Genomic DNA, 21,437 nt, shown 5'->3' with positions numbered 1-21,437 from the left:
GAGATGAACACTGATTCTCCCTACATATAAAGTGAGTTGTTTTTCCAAAATGCTTATGATGTATGGCATCTTTTTCTCTCTCTTTAAAACGCCTCTGAAGTTGACATCTGATTAATTTGTTTTTTTTTGTATTTAACAGCATTCTGCCTTGCTGATGTTTTTCCTCAACTGCCATTTAAACTGATTTGTTTTCTGGAATTAGCTCTGTGTTTTTTTGGCCTCTGTAAAACGAAGCCAGGTAACAGATGACTTCAGTGATATCATTTAAGGCAAATAATCACAGAATCACAGTTTGGGTGGGAAGGGACTTTAAAACTCATCCAGTGCCACTCCTGCCATGGCAGTGACACCTTCACTGTCCCAGGGGGCTCCAGCCTGGCCTTGGGCACTGCCAGGGATCCAGGGGCAGCCACAGCTGCTTTGGGTATCTATGCCAGGGCCTGCCCACCCTCACAGGGAGGAATTTCTTCCCAAAATCCAACCTAAATACCCCAGGCAGGTTACAGCCATTCCCCCCTGTCCTCTCACTTTGTGCCTTTTCACAAAGCTCCTTCTCCAGCCTTTTTGCAGGAGGGATCAGTGATGCTGCTGCTCCACAGGTACAGCTCTTAGATGAAGGGAAGTGACTTCTCCTGGCTCTTCCAGGTTTGATTTTCTCTCTACTACGCTCCATGCTACTGTGACACGAGCAGAATCTCTTCCTCTTTAATTTATGGAATAAACTATTAGACTATTATGTGTTTTAAACACATTTTATGGAAGTGCCTGAAAGAAAAAAAGTCTCATTTCCCCCCTGAAGGGTTAAAAGACATGGAGCTAGCATGTTCTGATCACTGAGAAATAACTCTGTGAATCAACAGCTCTGAGCACAGCAGCAAATGGGAGTCACAGGCATCCGAAATGATAAATCCTGCAGGCAAAGGCTGGGGAATTCATTCCCTTATCTGCAAGCTCACAGGCACAGCATCCAGAGGAGCTGGCTGGGTGCTCCCAGAGCTGTCCTGGCTGCAGCCTCTGCTCTCAGAGCCCCGCAGGAGGGAGAGCCCAGCCTGGGAGAGGCACCAGGACACGCACCCAGCCCTGGATTCCATCAGCATTTCACAGTTCCCAAGCGCATCTCACCCCACAGGGCATATTGGGCAAGGATGTTTTCCCTGCTCTTATCTTGGTGAGACATCGATCTCCTTATGGTTGGTGCTTTTCTAACCCACACGAGTAAATCCTGTGATTTTGTGATTTTGTGATTTTGCCTTGACTGCAGAGCTTTTCCTGACAATAGTTTATGTGAAGTACAATCAGCATGAAAACCAACCCCACTCTGCAGCTCACAATGCAGGATCCATGCTGTGCAATTAGGAGCAAACATGGAAATAAAGATAGATATAGATATATAGATATATATATATAAAAATATATAGAAATATAGAAATATAGATATAGATATATTAAAAAAAGAATAGAAATAAAATATATTAAATTATATATAAAATATAAATAGACAAAATATAAAATTATATGAACATATAATTATAGAAAATATTAATATAGAAAATTATATCAATTACTAAAAATAGATATATAAAGTATATATATTTTGTATATATAATATATACATGTATTTTTATATATATTATATATTTAAAATAGAAATAAGTAAATAAATATATATTTATATATAAGAATATATTTTTATTTACTTATTTATATATTTAATATAAATAAGTTAATAAATACATTATTATATGTAATGTAATAATAATTACATTATATATTTCAATATAAATAAATAAGTAAATGCATTATTATATATAATGTAATAATAATTACATTATATATAAATTTTTTTTGTAAGAAATACCCTAAAAATTGCTAGACACAATCTTCATGACAAACTGGGGTAAAATGAATTATCCAAACTAGTTTTCACTTCATACACAAACACCTTTGTATTTTTTTCCACCAGTGGGGAAAAAATATCTTTATGTAGCTTTAAGTGGATGGCCATTTTTATTCCAAACAATAAAAAACCACTTATGTTAATATCCCTGGGAAAACAAAAAGCAAAAATATAAAAACCCCCAAGGTCACACAGTGTCACAACTTGTAATCTCCCCCTGCTAGGACTCGTACATATTTAAATACTTTAATGCTGCTTCAAAGGAGAATGCTTCAAAGCAGAATCAAAGTGGGAATATATTTTAAAGTGACAGATCTAATAAGAAATTGCTGTTTCTGCTCTCCACTTCCACAAGTGTCCTCAACTAAAAAGTGAATTTATTTACGACTAAAAGGAGCAATCATTTTCTTTTGATGCAGGGGCAGACATCTCAGAAGTCTGAACATCACATTCAAATTACAGTGACCGCAGAGGAGCATTCCCCAGAACCACCTCCAAAAAAGCTGCTCCCAGTTGCTGCTGCTCAATTCTGCTTGGGGTTAAGGTGTCCAAACCTTCACACTCAAGATAAAGGCTTCATTCCTTACTTCATTCATACCTTACTTAATTCCTTACATTTTACTTCTTTCTAGTCTAAACAGGGCTCCTGGACATTCCTCATCCTGTCTTGTAGATCAAAAAAGTAAAACTCCTGATGTTCTGCTCCATCTGCACCTTTGCAGCTTAAGCCAAGGCAAATAGAATTGTTACTGACTTAAATATCACAAAAACTGGGTACAAAAGAAGCCTGAAGAGAGCCACAGGCAAAGATAAATCCAAAGGGAGCACCCAGGAAGGTGCAGGAAGGTATGAAGGGAAGCTGAAGTTGGGTGCTGAAAATGTGTATGTAAATAATAGTGTAAAAAATGCAATAATAGTGAAAATAAATGTAGAACAAGGGAATAAATGTTTCCTCTGCAAAGTGACACCAGGACATAAAGAATGGCAGATTATTGGAACTTTATAAATGTATGTGCAAATAATAGTGTAAATAAATGCAATAATAGTGAAAATAAATGTAGAACAAGGGAAAAAATGTTTCTTCCATAAGGTGACACCAGGATATAAAGTCTTGCAGATTGTTGAAAGCTTATAAATATGTATGTAAATAATAGTGTAAATAAATGCAATAATAGTGTAAATAAATGAAGAACAAGGGAATAAATGTTTCCTCTGCAAAATGACACCAGGACATAAAGAATGGCAGAATATTGAAAGCTTATAAATATATATGTAAATAATAGTGTAAACAAATGCAATAATAGTGTAAAATGTAATAGTGTAAACGTAGAACAAGGGAATAAATGTTTTCTCTGCAAGGTAACACTAGGATATAAAGTCTTGCAGATTGTTGGAAGTTTATAAATGCATATGTAAATAAACGCAATAATAGTGCAAAATGTAAATGTGTAAATGTAGAACAAGGGAATCAATGTTTCCTCTGCAAGGCGACACCAGGACATAAAGAATGGCAGATTATTGAAAGCTTATAAATGTATATGTAAATAATACTGTAAATAAATGTAGAACAAGGGAATAAATGTTTCGTCTGCAAGGTGACACCAGGATATAAAGTCTTGCACATTGTTGAAAGCTTTTAAATGTATATGCAAATAATAGTGTCAATAAATGCAATAATAGTGTAAACAAATGTAGAACAAGGGAATAAATGTTCCCTCTGCAAGGTGACACCAGGGCATAAAGTCTTGCAGATTGTCAGAAGCTTATATTGTCCACATCCTGCTTGTTAAAATAAAATAAAAATAAAATAGAAATCAAGATCTTGTATTTTCTCATCTTTGTCTTCCCTTTGGAAGAGAGGAGCTGCAGGAGAGCTGCACCCTGAGCACACTCACTGGGTTTCTCCTCCAAGCAGGACCTTTGTGCATCCTCCTGAACAACCTCTGCCACAGCAGCAAGAGAGTCTTGTTCTGCACTTGCTCTCCTCCCACCCCCAGTTAACGGGAGCCGCGGGCACAGGGGTGTTCTAAATGAACAACTCATGTTCTTATAAACTGCAGCTCAGGTCATCAAAGGTTTTGGAGCAGCCCAAATCCCTGAACTTCCTGAGCCATTCCTGAGCCTGTTCCCACACGTGTATGACGGAGAGGAGGAAACAGCTCTGGAGAAAACAGGAAAGGTTCAAACTTGCACACACACAGGGCCTGGCAAGGGCTTAGGTTTAAACTTTCCCACATGAAAGAACCTCAGCAATCAAAGCAAGTAAAAACAGGAGTTTATGCCCTTAAAATATGGGCAATTATGTAGGTTTGAACAAACTTAAAAATTATTTCTAATTCTAATTATTTCTAATTATTATAGAAATAATTTTCTAATTATTCGAGAAATAATTCCTAATAATTTCCCAATAATTACAGAAATAATTACTAATAATTTTCTAATTATAATAGAAATTATTTCTAATAATTTCCTAATTATTAGAGAAATAATTTCTAATAATTTCTAAAGCATGGCAGTGTTTGAGAGTGGCACTAAACATATAAGACATCACTTCTAGAGGCTCTGAAAGAAGAGTCAAAGTCACAGCAGTGGGGTCTATGTAGGTTTGAACAAACGTAAAAATAATTTATAATTCTAATTATTATAGAAATAATACCTAATAATTTCCTAATTATTATAGAAATAATTTCGAATAATTTTCTAATTATTATAGAAATTATTTTGAATTATTTTCTAATTATTATAGAAATAATTTCAAATAATTCCTAAAGCATGGCAGTGTTTGAGTGGCACTAAACATAAGAAGTCACTTCTAGAGGATCTGAAAGAAGAGTCAAAGTCACAGCAGTGGGGTTTATGTAGGTTTGAACAAACGTAAAAATCATTTCTAATTCTAATTATTTCTAATTATTATAGAAATAATTTCAAATAATTTGCTAATTAGTATAGAAATAATTTCAATTAATTTTCTAATTATTATAGAAATAATTTCTAATATTTTTCCTAGTTATTACAGGAATATTTTCTAATAATTTTCTAATTATTATAGAAATAATTTCTAATATTTTCCTAACTATTACAGAAATAATTTCTAATAATTTCTAAAGCATGGCAGTGTTTGAGAGTGGCACTAAACATAAGAAGTCACTTCTAGAGGATCTGAAAGAAGAGTCAAAGTCACAGTAGTGGGGAGTGTTGAATAGCCCAGACACTCCCCAGTCCTTGGAGCAGAAGGATCTCTCTCTGCACATAAATAACACCATAAATAAGAGGAGATTACACCTGGAAATGAAGGAGGGCTTGGGTGACAGATTTGTGGGCTGCACAATGCCACCAGCAGGAAGCAGCAATATCAGAGCAGGGGCTGCAGTGTGGGAGGGCTCAGGACAGACGACAGATGGAATTTAAATCAGAAAAATCCCTCACTGTTAAAGCATTTCTCATGGCTCATCACTGCAAAAGGCAATTTTCTTTTAAGGGATAAAGGTAGAGCAAGGAGTGACTCACAGGACTGAGCACAATGGGAGGATGGTTTGAAATCCGTGGAATTCTCTTTGATTCAAGCACTCAGCTATATTTGATCAGCTTATTATACCAGCACTGAAGCACCAAACCAGATTAAAGGCAGTTAATTGAGCATTGGAAAAACACTGAATTTGCTGAATCATAAAATTCGCACTGTAAAAGAGCATTCTGATGTAAACTGGATTTCCTACTCCAGATGTAAAATTTAATGATATTGTTTCATTATGCACGTTACAGGGATGGACTTACAACACATGACCAAAACCCACAATGGGTAGAAACTCATCTTATTCTGGAAACTGGGGCACAGACACTCCAAACAGAAGCAAGTCCCTCTTTTTATTATTTTATAATAATAAATTACTTACTTATCTAATAAAATAATTACATAATAAAAATTAAAAATAAAATCAATAAATAAAACAAATAATAAAATCATAATGATAAAATAAATAATTTTATTACTTTATAATAAAAATACTTAATAATTAGGTAATTATTTTATTAAATATTTGCCTAATAAATAAATAATAAAACAAATAATAAAATAATAATAAAATAAATAATTTTATTACTTTATAATGATAAATTACTTAATAATCAGGTAATTATTATTACCTAATTCCTGTTGGAGAATCAGAGCAAAAATTTCAAAAGGCAACAAAGACATGACATCCCTTATTGCCCCCTAAAAAAAAGGAAAGTGACACTCTAACTGCAAATCTTTTAGATGCTCTTAGAAGCTCAAGTAATTAATGAGACCACTGGGAAACAGGGCTGTGTTAAGACTTATATTTTGGAATCTGGCCAAAATCAACTGTTTTAAATAATCACCGTCAACTTAATTGAGGAAAAGATGCTCATGAAGCAGAGTGAGAAGCCTTCAGACATAAGGGGGTGTCTGTGGTTCTCACAGCAGCTACTGAGCTGTGTCTCATCAGCAGAAATTCCAGGAAAGGGTGGGAATGCAATTGTAACACTACCTGGGTGTAAAAATGTGTGAACAGACTTTTATAGCACACGTGGTGGTAAGTCAGGATTTCAGCAAAAAGTCCAAAAGGCTGAGGACACCTTTTATCCTTTATCTTTGTCTAGAAAAAGAAATAAACCTGGGGCTGGAGCTGGATGATCTTGAAGGTTCCTTCCAAGCCAAACCATTCTGTGATTCTCTAAAGTTATTTAATGATAGTTATTACAGCTCTCCCAGAAAGGCTTTTCTGTGCCCAGGAATTTCTGGGCTTCTTTCACAACTGATTAAGGAGTTTATGGAAACATCCCCCTGCCCTGCACATGAACCAAAACACCAGGAATAGGAAAACCTGGATGCTGTTTCCTGCTTCCAAGGGGATAGCAGCATGCTTATCACTCAGCATCCTGCATCCCAGGGAAAAAAGGCCTCAGGGTATCAGAGAGGGCATTGGAACAGCCCAAAAATTCCTCCAGCTCGGCCTTTATGCCCTGAGTCAGCTCAGTCAGGACCTTTTCAGGCTGTGGATTGATGCATTTCTACAAAATTATAATCTCCTCAGGTTTTTCACTGGTGAAGTGAGGATATTTGTATTTGGATGAACATGAAGACCAAATTAATTTCTCTCAGAGCTCCTGCAGTCTGTGCCATTTCGCTGTGGTGAGCTGTGGTGTAACACAGCCAAAACACATCCAGAGGCACAGAAAGGCCACAGCTCATGTTTTCACTCAGCACCATCCACTGGGTTTGTGGTCTGAGCTGGAGGAATGGGGAGCACCAAGACACACTGGGCTCATGGAACAGGGTTTGCATGAGAAGAGCAAATAATTCTTGTTTGTCCTTAAAATCCACATTTAAGAGAGACAGTCTAATTTGTCTTTGCTAGAACTCGAGCAGACATCAAAAAACAAGGGACACTGGTTTTCTCCCCACGTTTGGGGCAGTGCTCCAGGTGCTGAGAACATCCTCTCAGTGTGAAAATTCCCTTTTATTGCTGCTCCAGAGCCTGCCTGGGCTGAGCACACAAACTCAGCAGCTGCCAGGGTAAGGCCAAGAGTTGTGCTCTTGGCAAGATGGAAGTTTACACCCTCAGCAGCAGCATTTAAAAGCAGAAATTTGGTTTCTTAAAAAAAATCTGTGAGATAGAAACAAGAATCACCCAATGGTATTTCCAGTATATATTTCTAGTGTCTCGAATATTTGAGATGAATTTTTGCCTTGAAGATAACAATTAGAAAAGGAGAATTTTAGGTAAGAATCTACATGGCCTTTGTGTCTCAAAGGGCAGAAGACACACCACGGACATAAAAGAGAAACCAAGGATCCAGAAGACAAACCAAGGACCCAAAAGACAAATCAAGGACCCAAAAGACACACCAAGGATCCAAAAGACAAACCAAGGATCCAGAAGACAAACCAAGGACCCAAAAGACACACCAAGGATCCAAAAGACACAACAAGGATCCAGAAGACAAACCAAGGACCCAAAAGACAAACCAAGGACCCAAAAGACAAACCAAGGATCCAAAAGACAAACCAAGGATCCAGAAGACAAACCAAGGATCCAAAGGACACACCAAGGATCCAAAAGACAAACCAAGGATCCAAAGGACACACCAAGGATCCAAAAGACAAACCAAGGATCCAAAGGACAAACCAAGGATCCAAAAGACAAACCAAGGATCCAAAGGACAAACCAAGGATCCAAAAGACAAACCAAGGATCCAAAAGACAAACCAAGGACCCAAACAATGCACCAAGGACCTGCAGCCCATGGAAGCGGCTCTGCCGGGGCCCATTCCCTGGAGTTCTGCTTGGAGCACCAGGGAAGGAGCTCCACTCTTGGCCTGGGCTCCCACAAGTGGGGGTTTTGCCTCTGGAACCTCCACATTTTCCACAGGCAATTAAATAACGGTGAGTGAGCTGTGGGACGTGACGTTGAATTCTCAGTGGCCGGGGAAAGTAACACAGGAGCTGCAGGCAGGAGCATTAATCTCCTTCAGATCCTCAGAGCTGCCAAGGACAGCAACTCATTCCTCACAGTGCTAATGCTGCTCCTCCATCACTCCTGGGCACGCTGCAGCAGGCAGAGCCGTGGCAGTAAATGTAAACATTTATATGCATTCAACCACAGATTATGACATTGTTCACAGGGAGCCTGTGGATGAGCCAGGAATGTAAAACAATAGCCAGGATGATGTAGGTGTTGGTGGGAAGAGCACCTTATAAAATGGCACGGGGGTGAAGTGCCCAGCAAAAGTCACAGCTGGGATTTATTCATAAATGCACATCTGTGAAATCCCAGCCTGTTGGAGCATGTTTGAGTCCTGGGAAAGAGGCAGCTTTTTCCCAGACCTCCTGCCCAGGGTCAGGAGAGCAACACTTCCTGAACTACTGAGGGAACGCACGCAGGTGTCTTTAATTCATGTACAAAGAGGAAAAATTTTCATGCTCGGAGCGAAAGAAAAATGCCCACATGTAATTTTTATGCAGATGAAAGGGTGTTTTAGCATATTCCCTCCCACACAATCCATCCCAGCTCTCCTTGGCAAAGCCAGCCTTCCCCTCTGTACGAACAAGCCCTTGCTCACTTCCAAAATCCCCTTTTGATGCCCACACAAAGGTGTCCTCCAGGCTTCCAGCCAGTTCCTGCTCCTTGTGCTCCATCCCTGCTCCTCTCCAGCAATCCCAAGCCTCTGCACCATCCCCACTCCCTCCTGGCTGGATGAACAAGCTGCCCTCTCCAACCCATCCCAAAGCACTTCAGGAAGCTGTGGGAGAAGCAGCTCCCAAGCCCAAGAGGAATAGCTCAAGTTTTCAGCAGACACCCCTAAAATAAGCATTCATTTCCATTAGGTATTTTCTTTTTTTTTTTTTTTTTACATTATTATGGAGAACTCTTGAACTGTTCCAAGAAGAATAGTCAGGGAAAAGATTTATTCAGCTTCAAAGAGAATTGGGAAAGTTCAGCATGTGCAAAGCAGGCTAAATATGTAAATATGTCATGGCATAGGCTAAAGTGCAGCAAATGTTTTGATGTGAATGGTTCTTACCGTATGAAAACCAGCTTGACCTTGGATGGGGCAGTTTTAATGATTGCAGAAGCATTCTGGTGGCTTCTTCCATACAATATCTGATTGTTTATCTGTTAAAAGAAAATGATTTTCATGTAAGTGGAGGAGTACACCTTGTTCTAATTTATACCACCGAGACTTCCAAGTTTACTGTGGGATAAGGAGATAAGACTCAAAGAAAATGTGGTCTCCAAATCTTGATCTATATAAAACAGGAACCAATGCAGAGCTAATTTACTGTTATTAGTAAACCACAAATGAGAGATTTTTTTTTTCCCCCCACAGATCCCTTGAATGGATTTCAAGGATTATTCCCAGATTTTTGGAAAGCAACTTGATCTGAGGAGAATCATACAGATGTGACAGCAGCACAGATGTTTAGATGTTGAGACTTTGCCTGCAGGCTCTGGCCATTGAGGAGAACTGGTTGCTAAGACTGTGCTGACTCCTCAGCTCTGCTGAAGGAGGAGGAGTGGGAGTTAGGGGGATGAAGGACATTTTAAGGACATGATGCTGCATCCCTTTTGCTGGGATGGATCCACACCTGAGCACAGCAGCAGCACCAAGCCCTGCTCTGGACACAGGGAAATGGGAAAGGCAGGGGAAACAGCCTGGCCAGGACATCCCCCAGGTGGGCAGCAGGGCCAGGGCACCTGTCCTGGTCACCAGTGCTGTGGCCACACCAGCAGGGCAGTGACCAAACCCTGTGAGCAACCTCCAGCCCTGGGGGCACTGCTGGGGTCCCCAGCCACAGAAAGAAGGACATGGAGGGGATGGAGCAGGTCCAGGGCAGGGAATGGAACTGGGAAGGGGCTGGAGAATCCCTGAGGAGCTGGGCAGGGGCTGCAGAATCCCTGAGGGAGCTGGGCAGGGGCTGCAGAATCCCTGAGGAGCTGGGCAGGGGCTGCAGAATCCCTGAGGAGCTGGGCAGGAGCTGCAGAATCCCTGAGGAGCTGGGCAGGGGCTCAGCCTGGAGCAAAGGAGGCTCAGGGGCCCTCGTGGCTCTGCACAGCTCCTGACAGGAGGGGACAGCCAGGGGGCTGTGCTCCCAAATAACAAGAGACAGGACAAGAAGAAATGGCTTCAAGCTGTGCCAAGGAAAGTTTAGATTGGATATCTGGGAAAATTTCTTCATGGAAAGGGTTGTCCTGCCCAGGGCAGTGCCCATCCCTGGAGGGGTTTAACATCCCTGTGGATGTGGCACCTGGGGACATTGGGGCAGTGCTGGCCTTGGCAGTGCTGGGGCATGGCTGCACTCTGTGTCCTAAAGGACTTTTCCAACCTAAACACTCCTGTGCTTCAATGCTGCAGGTTTTTCCTCCCACTCTAAATTTACAACATAATATTTACATTCACATTTGATACACCAATGCTGCTTAAAACAATAAGGAACACGGAGCCCAGGAACAATTCGGTGGTGATTACAGAAGGAATTTTTGTTACTGCAGATGTTTGTATTGGATCCTGGGTTTGTGATCTTAGAAGGATTTATTTTTTTTTTTTTTTCCATTCAGACAAGAAGTAACAGGCCAAGTCTTCCAGCCTGGTGTGATATGGGCTAGTCAGATACATTTGGAATATTCACAAATCTTATTTTCAGTGGGTCAAAACATGATGCAAGTTCATCAGTTAAATAAGGACAATGCAAGGACAAGAATAATCCCCCTAACAATTGGTTACTGACTGGGATTGAAGTGCAGAACTTTCACCTACCAAGCCTTTTATTGTACAAAAGCAGGAGCTAAAAGGAAATACTATCACTTTCCCAAAGAGTTAATATGGTTCTGTCTGCAGCTGCCATGGAAAAACCAGGGTGAGAAGCACCATCCTGGGCCATGCTTCATTAATCAACCATCAATTTAAATATCCAGTGGCAAAAATGGATGAATGCTCAGCTGCATTCTGCCTTCAAGCTCAACTTGAAATTTTCAGTGAGTTTGTTGACTTAATTTCTCTAAGTCTGAGAATAAATTGTTCACTGGGAATACTGTATGCTTTACAAATTGTTTGGATTTAGTTAAATTACCATCAATTTTCCTAAACAGCAGACTTCTTAGATTAAAATTTATAGGCTTTACTCTGGCTAAATTAATCCTACTCACTACATGTATCAAATAGTCTAAAATTTAATTAGCTGTGAGCTGGGTCTCTAAGTTATAATTATTTAATTACTCTAAAATGAAAGCATAATCAAAGCAATATATCTCCACAAGGTTTTGGACTGTCCTACAGAGTTATTATGCCCAGTATTAATTTTTTTTTTGAAGTACACTTTCTTTTGCAAAATAAATTAATGCTCTGTTAGCTGCAGATACCACAGTGATGAGCAAAACACCAAAGCCTACTTAAATAAAACAAAACAGAGAGCATCTAGGATTTCGGAAGAAACATCACTTTAAATATTTCAAATTAAGTAAAGTAACATGTCAGATTAACCAAATAGTGCTCTGGGAGTCAAAGCCTACAAATCTGTGCTTTACTTTTTGCATTAGAGATTAGAAAAGAAAAGCAAAGCCTGGGCTAAGCAAAAGAAATAAACTGATCTAAATCAACATCAACTCTTCTCATGGAAATGCCTCTTTCCATAACTCCTTGGAAAGTCAGCAGAGCTCAGAGAGAGATAAAAACTTGCTGCAGGTACGAGGTCAGGTCAGCCTCCAAGTTCAGCCTTTAAAGTGATCCCACATTGCTTTGTGGCAGATTTAATCTCAGATCCCAAATGTACTGCTGCCTTCACCTACAGAAGTTTTGGTTTACAGTTTCATGCACTAAAGTAGCAGAAAGTACAAACTCACTGAAATCCGAGCTCTGGGGTTCAGAGAGAAAAATCTCCAGGATTGTTTGCTTCTCAAACTTTAATTTGCAGAAGAGAAACATTAGATATGGATATTAAAAAAAAACCAAAACCCAACCCACACTGTTTTTACTACGTGGCAGTAATGGAAATCCATAAAATTAGTATCATCTGATTTTTATGAAAATCAAGTTAAATGATACCCCAAAGCTAGTAAAAATACTGGCTTAGCTTTCTGTAATAATTATTTCTTTGTACAATGCACTGGGTTCCTTCTTACCACAGGAATTGTAGCATTCCAAGACACAACCAGGCTCTCTGAAACAATGGGGGAAGTTTCAAAGCCTTTTTTTTATCAGTCAAATTTTATATACTGAAACCCCATAAAGCACACCAAGCTCCCAAAGCTTGGGGAGAAAAACTAATTAGAATGTGAATTTCCCTCACCAAAATCCTTGCTGGGCACATGTTTAAACATGTGCATCACCTGAAGTGATCAACAGAGCATGAAATCTGTAAGGACAGAAAATATCCTGCTCTGAGCTGGCAGCTGATGCCTGCGGCTCCCACCTGGGGATGTGGAGGAAGGACATTGGGAAGGGACAGATCCCTGTGCCCTCCCCTGCCAGCCCTGCCTGCTGCCAGCCTGGAAATCACCACCAAAAACCCAAAAACAACACAAAGCACACCAAAAAACGCCCTGCATACTCCTCTGCAAGGGACACTGGAGCAGTTTGTGCAGAGAAGCTCCATCCCTGCCAGGCTGGACAGGGTTTGGAGCACCCTGGGATTGTGGAAGGGGTCCCTGCACAAGGAATGAGATGAATTTTAAGGTTCCTCCCAACCCAAACCATTCTGTGATTCTGTTCTGTGATCCCACAGCAAATAAACTGAGAATTGAATGCCAATCCCCCATACCTCAGGACAGAAATGCCATTGTGAGTTTGGCTGGGGAGCTCATTTACTTGGGCAAAATACTGCTGTATCTATTGTATTATTACAGCATAACTTCTATTTATCCAAGCACCTCAAAATAAAACAGCAATAAAAATGCATTTAGCACAAAAGCTCCCTGGCTTTGAGCTGTGGCAAAAATGTCATAAAGAAATAAAATGTAATAATTGACACCTGGGCAACAGTCCAGAATGGACAACAGGCAAACTCCTACAGTGATTTTGGTCTGAAGAGTCAAAAAAAAGTAAAAAAAAAAAAAAAAAGAGCTTTTACTCTTTCAAGAGGTGCTGTGGCCTCAGAGAATAAAACACAGAAAGGGTTGGGTGGGAAAGAAGCTGAAAGCTCAGCTCATGGGTAGGGAAAACTCCACACCCAAAGGAGCAGGTTCTTTCCAAACCCTGCCCCATCTTCAGCAAGGGAAGGGGAGATGGCAGAACATCCCAACATCAGAAATTCAGCATGAGAGGGCTCTGACAGCCTGGTTTATTATAGAATATAAATATATTTATATAAATATAAAACAGCCTGGTTTATTACAGAACTCAGCTGACTCTCTCCTGGGGAGATGATTAGGAGGAGAAGGAGGAGAAGGAGGAGGAGGAGGAGAAGGAGGAGAAGGAGAAGGAGGAGAAGAGTATTATTATTATTATTATTATTATTAATAATAATAATAATAATAATGGTAATTATGCTAATGGGGAGCAGCAGGATTCAAGGCACAGGTGCAGCTCCAGGTGACCCTGCTGAGGGCCATGCTGGGCACCACCAGCCCCAGCACTGAGCCCAGCCCAACAAGACACCAAGCAGGGCAGACACCTGCACTAAACCAGCACGAGAGCCAGGCAGGAGCACCACAGATGGCTCCTCTGCTTGGAAAAAGAATGGAAAAGCACAACTTGTGTCCTGTAAAAAAAAACCCACTTTTCTGTGCAAGGACAAAATTCTGACCCAAGTGGTTTTCCCACATGTATAAAAGTAGGATGAAAGGATCTTCTTCCCCCAAAAAGCTGTTTTCTCCAGCCACGCAGCCATCCAAAATACATCACTGAAGAGGAATTAAAAAATAACCATCACATGAAGGTTTTTGATGTGACCTGCATTTCCCTCCATGTCAGCTTGTGAAAACAAGCCAGGATCATGCCCCCACAAGGCTACTGTTGTTTGCAGAAGCTAAAATGAGCTGGTATTTCATTAGTTCAGCAATGAAAGATTTTATGAATAAGGAGCTGAGGGAGCCTGGCAGCATCCCACACCCTCCAACTGAATCCGATCAAACCCCAGTTCAAAAGGAAAATGAACAGGTAACATCTGTCTGTCTAAATGGCCACCCCATCAACCTGAACTCCAGCAAAACCCACAGGGAATAATCTGCACACCCTGCAGGGGCATCCTCTGCTTTAATGGAGCAAGACTGTCCAAATGGGCAGCCCAGAAATGCCAGAGGCTTCCCAAATGTGAATCCCTTCTCTTGCTGAGGTGTTCCACTACTGAAAACTGAGGTGTAATTAAAGATGCAGATGCAAATGCACCTTAAACATGCAGTTAGGTGAGAACCAGGTGTGAGTTTTGTCATCTCAGTGCACATGGCCAATGCACAACCCAGCCTTTTGTAATGCAGATGTTTGAATTTGTCCTTTCCTGTAAGGAATTGCACTCCTGCCCACTGGTGGCACACCTTAAGCTGGATTGCAAGGATAAACAAGGTACTTAGTGAAGTCTCCTTGGATTTTTATTTGAATCTGGGCATTTTTGAGATGGAGGATCTCACTTTCCTTCTACTGAAGGGAAAAAAACCCCATTTTATTTCCAGCTTAACAGGGAGAGGAATGAGGGCAACACCATCACTTTGGGAAATGCTTCCTTATAACGTGGCTCATCCATGCAAAACCCAGCCTTGTGATTAATCCCACATGGTGCCTCTTTCAAGTATTTAACTTCAGATCCTTTGCTCTACCTATGATATGCAGAGAACAGTGCCACGAGTTCTTTCAACACACCCAAAATTTAATGATTTCCCCCTTTTTTACCATTAGAATTCAGTGTCAGGGACAGAAAAAAACATCATTCTGAAGGAGAAAGCAATTTTCCAACCCTACTCCATTATGGTCCAGACCTTCATACCTTTTCTCACATTTAAAATGAAATCAACTTCAGATGATGGTGTTTCTACAGCCAAAAAAAAGATCTTTCTTGCAGTATGTGTATTGAAACCCCCTAATTACAGAACTGTTAGACAATGACAAATGCTTGGACAATTCTGACTATTCCCAGGGTACCCCCAGGCAGCCAAACTGCTCTTTCTCAAGTCAAGAAATGTGAAAAAATAGGTGGTTTCCTGGTTGCACAGAGAGCTGCTGGAAGTTCAGAGCATCACCACTCACGGCGAGCAGCAGGTCAGCAAATCCCTGCTCCCCTCTCCAAGGGCAAGATCCCCAGGGAGGAGGGATGATTTTTATAAACCACTGAAGCAATCACCACGTGGGGAATCTCTGCAGGTACAGCAGCAAAATGTCATTTTGCAAGAGCCCAAAAGGCAGATGAAGTGAAGGGAAAGCTGTGTTTGCAGGCTGAAGGTGAGGCAAGGAGACTGGAGAGAAAGTGAAGACAAAATACTCCACGTGCTAACGAGCTCTCTTGCCTCGTGGGTGAACCCGTGCCAGACACAACTACAGAAAATAAGCATTTAAAGTTGCGACAGATCAAAACAGATTACAGCATGAAATTTATTTTCAGGATGGGGAATATCCCTGTCATCTGTAAAAACACATATGGCAACGTTGAGGGGGTTTTGGCTTTTTTTTTAAAGAAAAGTGTGAATTTCCCTGCAAACCACACATGCACTCCAAGGATTGATTTACTGTCCCCTTCCTGCCTTCCAGCAGCCCCTCCCCACGCAGAGCTTGTGAACATGCTGAGAGCACAGACTTTGCTGACAAGACATTGCTTTTCACAGGCCAGTGATTTTTGTTTCACTGCAAACACATTTACCTGCCAAAGGCCAAGTTCTCAGTTGGCATAAATCAGCACAGCTCCTTGCTCAGCCACCTCATTCCACTTCCAGGCTTTATTTAAAGGTTCAAGATGCCTCTCCCTCCCTGCACACGCTAAAGGGAACAATTACCTCGAGGAGTTCATCCCCAAATTGCATCCAGGGAAGAGTTTTACCTAGAGGAGTTCATCCCTGAGGTGTATCCAGGGAAGAATTTTACCTAGAGGAGCTCATCCCTAAATTACATCCAGGGAAAAGTTTTACCTAGAGGAGTTCATCCCTAAATTGCATCCAGGGAAGAATTTTACCTCCATCCCCAAAGTGCATGCAGGGAAGAGTTTTACCTCCACCTTCAAAGTGCATGCAGGGAAGGGTTTTACTTCTAGGAATAAACTTTCATCCCCAAACTGCATACAGGGAAGACTTTTACCTAGAGGAACTCATCCCCAAAGTGCATCCAGGGAAGAGTTTTACCTCCATCCCCAAACTGCATTCAGGGAAGAGTTTTACCTCCAGGAGTTCATCCCCAAATTGCATTCAGGGAAGAGTTTTACCTCCATTCCCAAAGTGCATTCAGGGAAGAATTTCACCTAGAGGAACTCATTCCCAAAGTGCATCCAGGGAAGAGTTAGACCTCCATGCCCAAAGTGATCCAGGGAAGGGTTTTACCTCCAGGAGTTCATTCCCAAAGTGCATCCATGGAAGAGTTTTACCTCCATCCCCAAAGTGCATCCAGGGATGGATTTTACCTCCAGGAGTTCATCCCCAAATTGCATCTAGGGAAGAATTTTACTTAGAGGAGTTCATCCCTGAGGTGTATCCAGGGAAGAGTTTTAACCTCAAGGAGTTGATCCCCAAAGTGCATCCAGGGAAGGATTTTACTTCCAGGAGCTTATCCCCAAAGTGCATCCATGGAAGAGTTTTACCTCCATCCCCAAAGTGCATCCAGGGATGGATTTTACCTCCATCCTCAAGGTCTATCCAGGGAAGGGTTTTACCTCGAGGATTTCATCCCCAAACTGCATTCAGGGCAGGGTTTTACCTCCAGGAGCTCATCCCTAATTTGCACCCAGGGAAGGGTTTTACCTCCAGAAACTCATCCCCAAAGTGCATCCATGGAAGAGTTTTACCTCCATCCCCAAGTGATCCAGGGAAGGGTTTTACCTCCAGGAGTTCATCGCCAAAGTGATCCAGGGAAGAGTTTTACCTCCATCCCCATGGTCTATCCAGGGAAGGGCTTTACCTCCAGGATTTCATCCCCAAACTACATTCAGGGCAGGGTTTTACCTCCAGGAGCTCATCCCCATGGTGTATCCAGGGAACTTTTACCTCCAGGAGCTCATCCCCGATGTGCATGCGCCCGTCCCGTCCCGCGGGGCCGTCGGGGTTGATCCCCACCACGAAGATGCTCATCCTGGAGCGGTCCTTGTTGCCAGCCAGGCTGAGCCCCAGCCCATTCTTGTCTTTCTCCAGCTCAATGATGTGCAATTCTCCCGGGAGATCTGCATATCTCTGCCTGATTTTTTCTGGGAAGGCCAAAACATAAAGGGAGTTAGAACATGGAAGTGAGTTACGTGCAGATGTTCAACAACAGGCACAAATATGCCAGAAATTTATGGCTCCTCAGCAAATAAGTGTTTTTAACAGAGGTCTTTTCAGCACAGACTCTAAAATAACATTTGCTCTGTGTGTATCAGTCACACAGCAAAGTGCAGCATCAGCTGCAAATACTGTTCACACGAAACCTACGCTATTTTTAATTATTTGTACAACAGCCTGGTTCCAAACCAAAACTTTTCTGAAAGGCGGGTAAACAAGGAAATTCCAGAGGCACCTTTACCTTACAAAACCTATCAAATCCAGGAAACTCTCGTAAAGTTTGAGCTGGTTAATTAACCACGGTGGGAAAGTGAAGCCCTTAATGGCTCAGACATTACTGCAAGCTCACATCTCAAGGTAAAACCTTCTGCATCCTCCTGGTGACTCAGGAATCTTCCCAGCACTGCTCTGCTGAACTCCACGGGCTGATTAGGCAGAGCAGATGTCAGGGACAATGGAGATGAGTGACTGCATTTTTAAATGCAGCCTCACCTGATATTCAGGTAGCTATTTGTCTTTCATCTGCATTTCAAGCATTCCTGCGACAGAGCTCGATGTATTTACAAAGTTACTGGGAGCACACAGCGTGGCTGGGGATGCTGACAGGTTAATCTGAGTGTGTTTTCACCACTGGCACACAAACATCCATCACCACTGCTGGGGAGGGCAGCTCTGTCCTGTCTGCTTTCCCTCTGCAGATTTCAGTTTAAAGCACCACCTGCACCCTTCAGCTGGGCCACACATCTGAAAGAGCAAGTCAAAGCACACCCCTGTGGCTGGGTGTCACCTTAGCACAGAGCCCAAGGTGAGAGAAACTGCTGCATTATGCATGAAAGGCAGAAATAAGGGATATTATATGTTCAGCCGTATCCCTGAGTCAGCAGCAGGAGCTAGATCAATATTAGCTACCAGCACTCTCCTGGGGAAGCACATTTTAATAGCATGATTTAACTGCTGTAGTGAATGTTCCCATGACAACAAGGAAGAGGGAAAAGAGCTGGGGAAGGTGAGAGGGAGGCAACCAAAAGTGAACAAAAACTGCTGAGAAGAAGGAAGATGAGGCAGAGATGCTCCTTCCACAGCCCCTGTGCTGTGAATCAGGGTGATGCAGCTGAACATGGGACATTCCCAGTGGTTCCCCTCTCCAAGGGTCCTTCCTGAGTAATTGCTCCAGCTGCAGCAGCCCCTTGTGCCTTGGCAGAGCCCACTGGGACATGGAGAGCAGCTCCCATCTCCAGCCCCAGCTGCACACAAGAGAATTACCCCACTGAGAGCAACCAGCTCTCCCCTTGCTGCATTTACAGGCTGAATTTTCCTGCCATGCTCAAAACCCCAGAGTGTACAGCCAGGGTGGGATGTTATCCCTGGAAAGCTGCTAAAGCCCCACAGAGCTCTGCACAAAATCAGAGTATCACCAAAAAAAGTTAGAAAGCTCATTTGTTACAATTACATGCCCCCAAAAATTCATGTAACTGTATTAAATAAACGGCAATCCATGTAGCTGCATGGTTTTTAATGTATTTCTTAACTAATGGGGTCAGCTTGTAATTAGAGGTGTGGTTTGCTACATGGATTTGGAAACTGTTTTGTCTTTTTAGTGTCAGAACAGCAAGAGAGGAAGGGTCTCAAAAATGGAGTTTCTGAAAGCAAAGGAGATGCAGCCACACCTGTCTTGGTCACAGCACTGAGGTTTAATTTCTCTGCCCACGAGGCCAAGTCCAGACCTGAAGAGCTCCAAGGCATTTGCTGCCCACCACAATTAGACCAATAACTCATTACAGCACAGCAAGGAGCTGCAGCACACCCCAGAGCTGGGCACCAGCAGAAAAGGGCTTTTTTTCTTACTGATTGCACTTTTGTGGCTAAAAGCAAGAACTGGAGCTGTAGGGCTGCTGTCCATCACCTCCTGCCACAGCTCCCTGCACTGCTGGTTGTACATGGGTAACACATCTCAGTGCTGCTTGCCAGGAGCAAGGAACTCGTGTAAAGCATCACTTGAACAACTCACAGCTGGGTGCACAGACAGGAGCTGTGCCCACACACACACACACAAAAACACGTTTAAATGCAGTGCAGATGGAGCTGCACATCTTCAAACTCATTCCTGCCTTGTGACACTCAGCCCTGTGACACTGCAAGCACACACTGCTCCAGCCTCTGCCTGCAGACACAGTGCCTCTGTGAATAAGTCTGTAATTCCATGGTGTTTCCTCCCCAAAATGAGTTTTCTCACATGGGGAGAAATGCTGGCAGTCCAGAAACACATATGTATTCCTTTCTGAGCTGGGCTGGAACTAAAAGTGAGCTTTAGTCCTTCAAAAATCTGTAGTTTGGGCAATTGCCTGGGATGGGACAAAGCCCCACTAAAATTCCTGTGTTGGGCCAGGTCTGGAAGCCTGGTGATTGAACCCCAGCTCTGTGCTCCAGAAATGCCAAAATTCCCCATTGTGGGAACAAATCTTTGGGTAAAGAAAAATCTGGGCAAAGGATGACTCCAGAATTGGCTGCTTTATTTGTTAAGGGGTTGGGTTGTTTTCTTTTGGGTTTTTTTTTAAAGTGTCTTCCCCATTGTGTTATTTGCTGGAAGAAATCCTTACTTACAACAGAAGGAAATCTCTGTGTGGACTAAGCCCTTGATTCTAAATTACCACATTCATTTCCAAAGCAACTATTCCGTGGTTTGAGATGGCTGGGGTGACTAAGAGGTACAACAGAGGGAGGGAGGCAGAGGATGCTCTGAGCCAGCCCCATTTCCACCCTGGCAGGAGGCACCGCTGTCCTGGAGAAGGGACATAGCAGAGACACCCTGTCACAGACATCTTTTATGAGAAATCCTTCCCTTAGGATTTTTCCTCCTGAGAAGCTGGGAGGCCTCAGGAACAAAATGCAAACAATGATTATCTGCTGCTGTGGAATGCAACAGGTGCATCTGTGATTGGTCTCATGTGGTTGTTTCTAATTAATGGCCAATCACAGTCAGCTGGCTCAGACTCTCATTTTTTATTTTTCTATTCTTAGCTAGCATTCTGATGAAATTCTTTCTTCTATTCTCTTAGTATCGTCTTAATGTAATATATATCATAAAATAATAAATCAGCCTTGTGAAACACGGAGTCAGATCCTCGTCTCTTCCCTCATCCTCAGACCCCTGTGAACACTGTCACAACACCCCTGGTTCTAAACCAACCCTGTGCTAGCTCAGGCTGCCTCCTCCCTGGCCAGCAGAAGGTTCTGGCTCTCCCCAGTGCCACCTCCTGCAGCTCAGCCCTGCAAGGGCTGTCCTGGCCAGGCAATAATAAATGACAGCAGACTCCCAGCGGTGCTGCCTCACTCATCCAATCTGCACACAAATATCCTCTGGGCATCCAGCTGACTTCCTACAGCACTGTCACGGTTAGCCTCAGCTTGCCTCTTAATAAGGATCTCACAAAATCATTTTAAACAAGTATTTACTGCTTAAACAAACCTGCATCTAAGGCATCTTCCCCTGAATGCCTTTTTCAGCTGTTTTTTCTCCCCTCCAGCTGGTATCGGTTTTCAGCTGGCTGCCTAGGGTTGGGGAGCCAGTTAGCATCTGCTTTTGCAAAGAATTCCATTATCTGCCTTCATTACCAGATATTTTACACGAGGCAATTGTA

At 42.2% G+C, this 21,437-nt stretch overlaps 1 protein-coding gene across 1 annotated transcript in view; it reads right to left on the bottom strand.

Moving 5' to 3' along the window:
* PATJ (PATJ crumbs cell polarity complex component) overlaps positions 1-21,437 on the bottom strand; it is a 134,387-nt gene that overhangs the window by 39,950 nt on the left and 73,000 nt on the right. Inside the window, exons 27-28 of the mRNA XM_054285616.1 lie at positions 17,530-17,726; positions 9,443-9,534 (exon numbers count right to left, since the gene is read on the bottom strand). Coding sequence (XP_054141591.1) covers positions 9,443-9,534; positions 17,530-17,726 — 289 coding nt within the window. The remainder of the gene's footprint in view (positions 1-9,442; positions 9,535-17,529; positions 17,727-21,437) is intronic.

The sequence above is a fragment of the Melozone crissalis genome, unplaced genomic scaffold, assembly GCF_028551555.1.
Source record: "Melozone crissalis strain CALT ecotype California unplaced genomic scaffold, PUWL_Pcris_2 ptg000045l_1, whole genome shotgun sequence".
Classification (NCBI taxonomy): Eukaryota; Metazoa; Chordata; class Aves; order Passeriformes; family Passerellidae; genus Melozone; species Melozone crissalis.
This window is presented reverse-complemented; position numbering and strand designations above follow the sequence as displayed.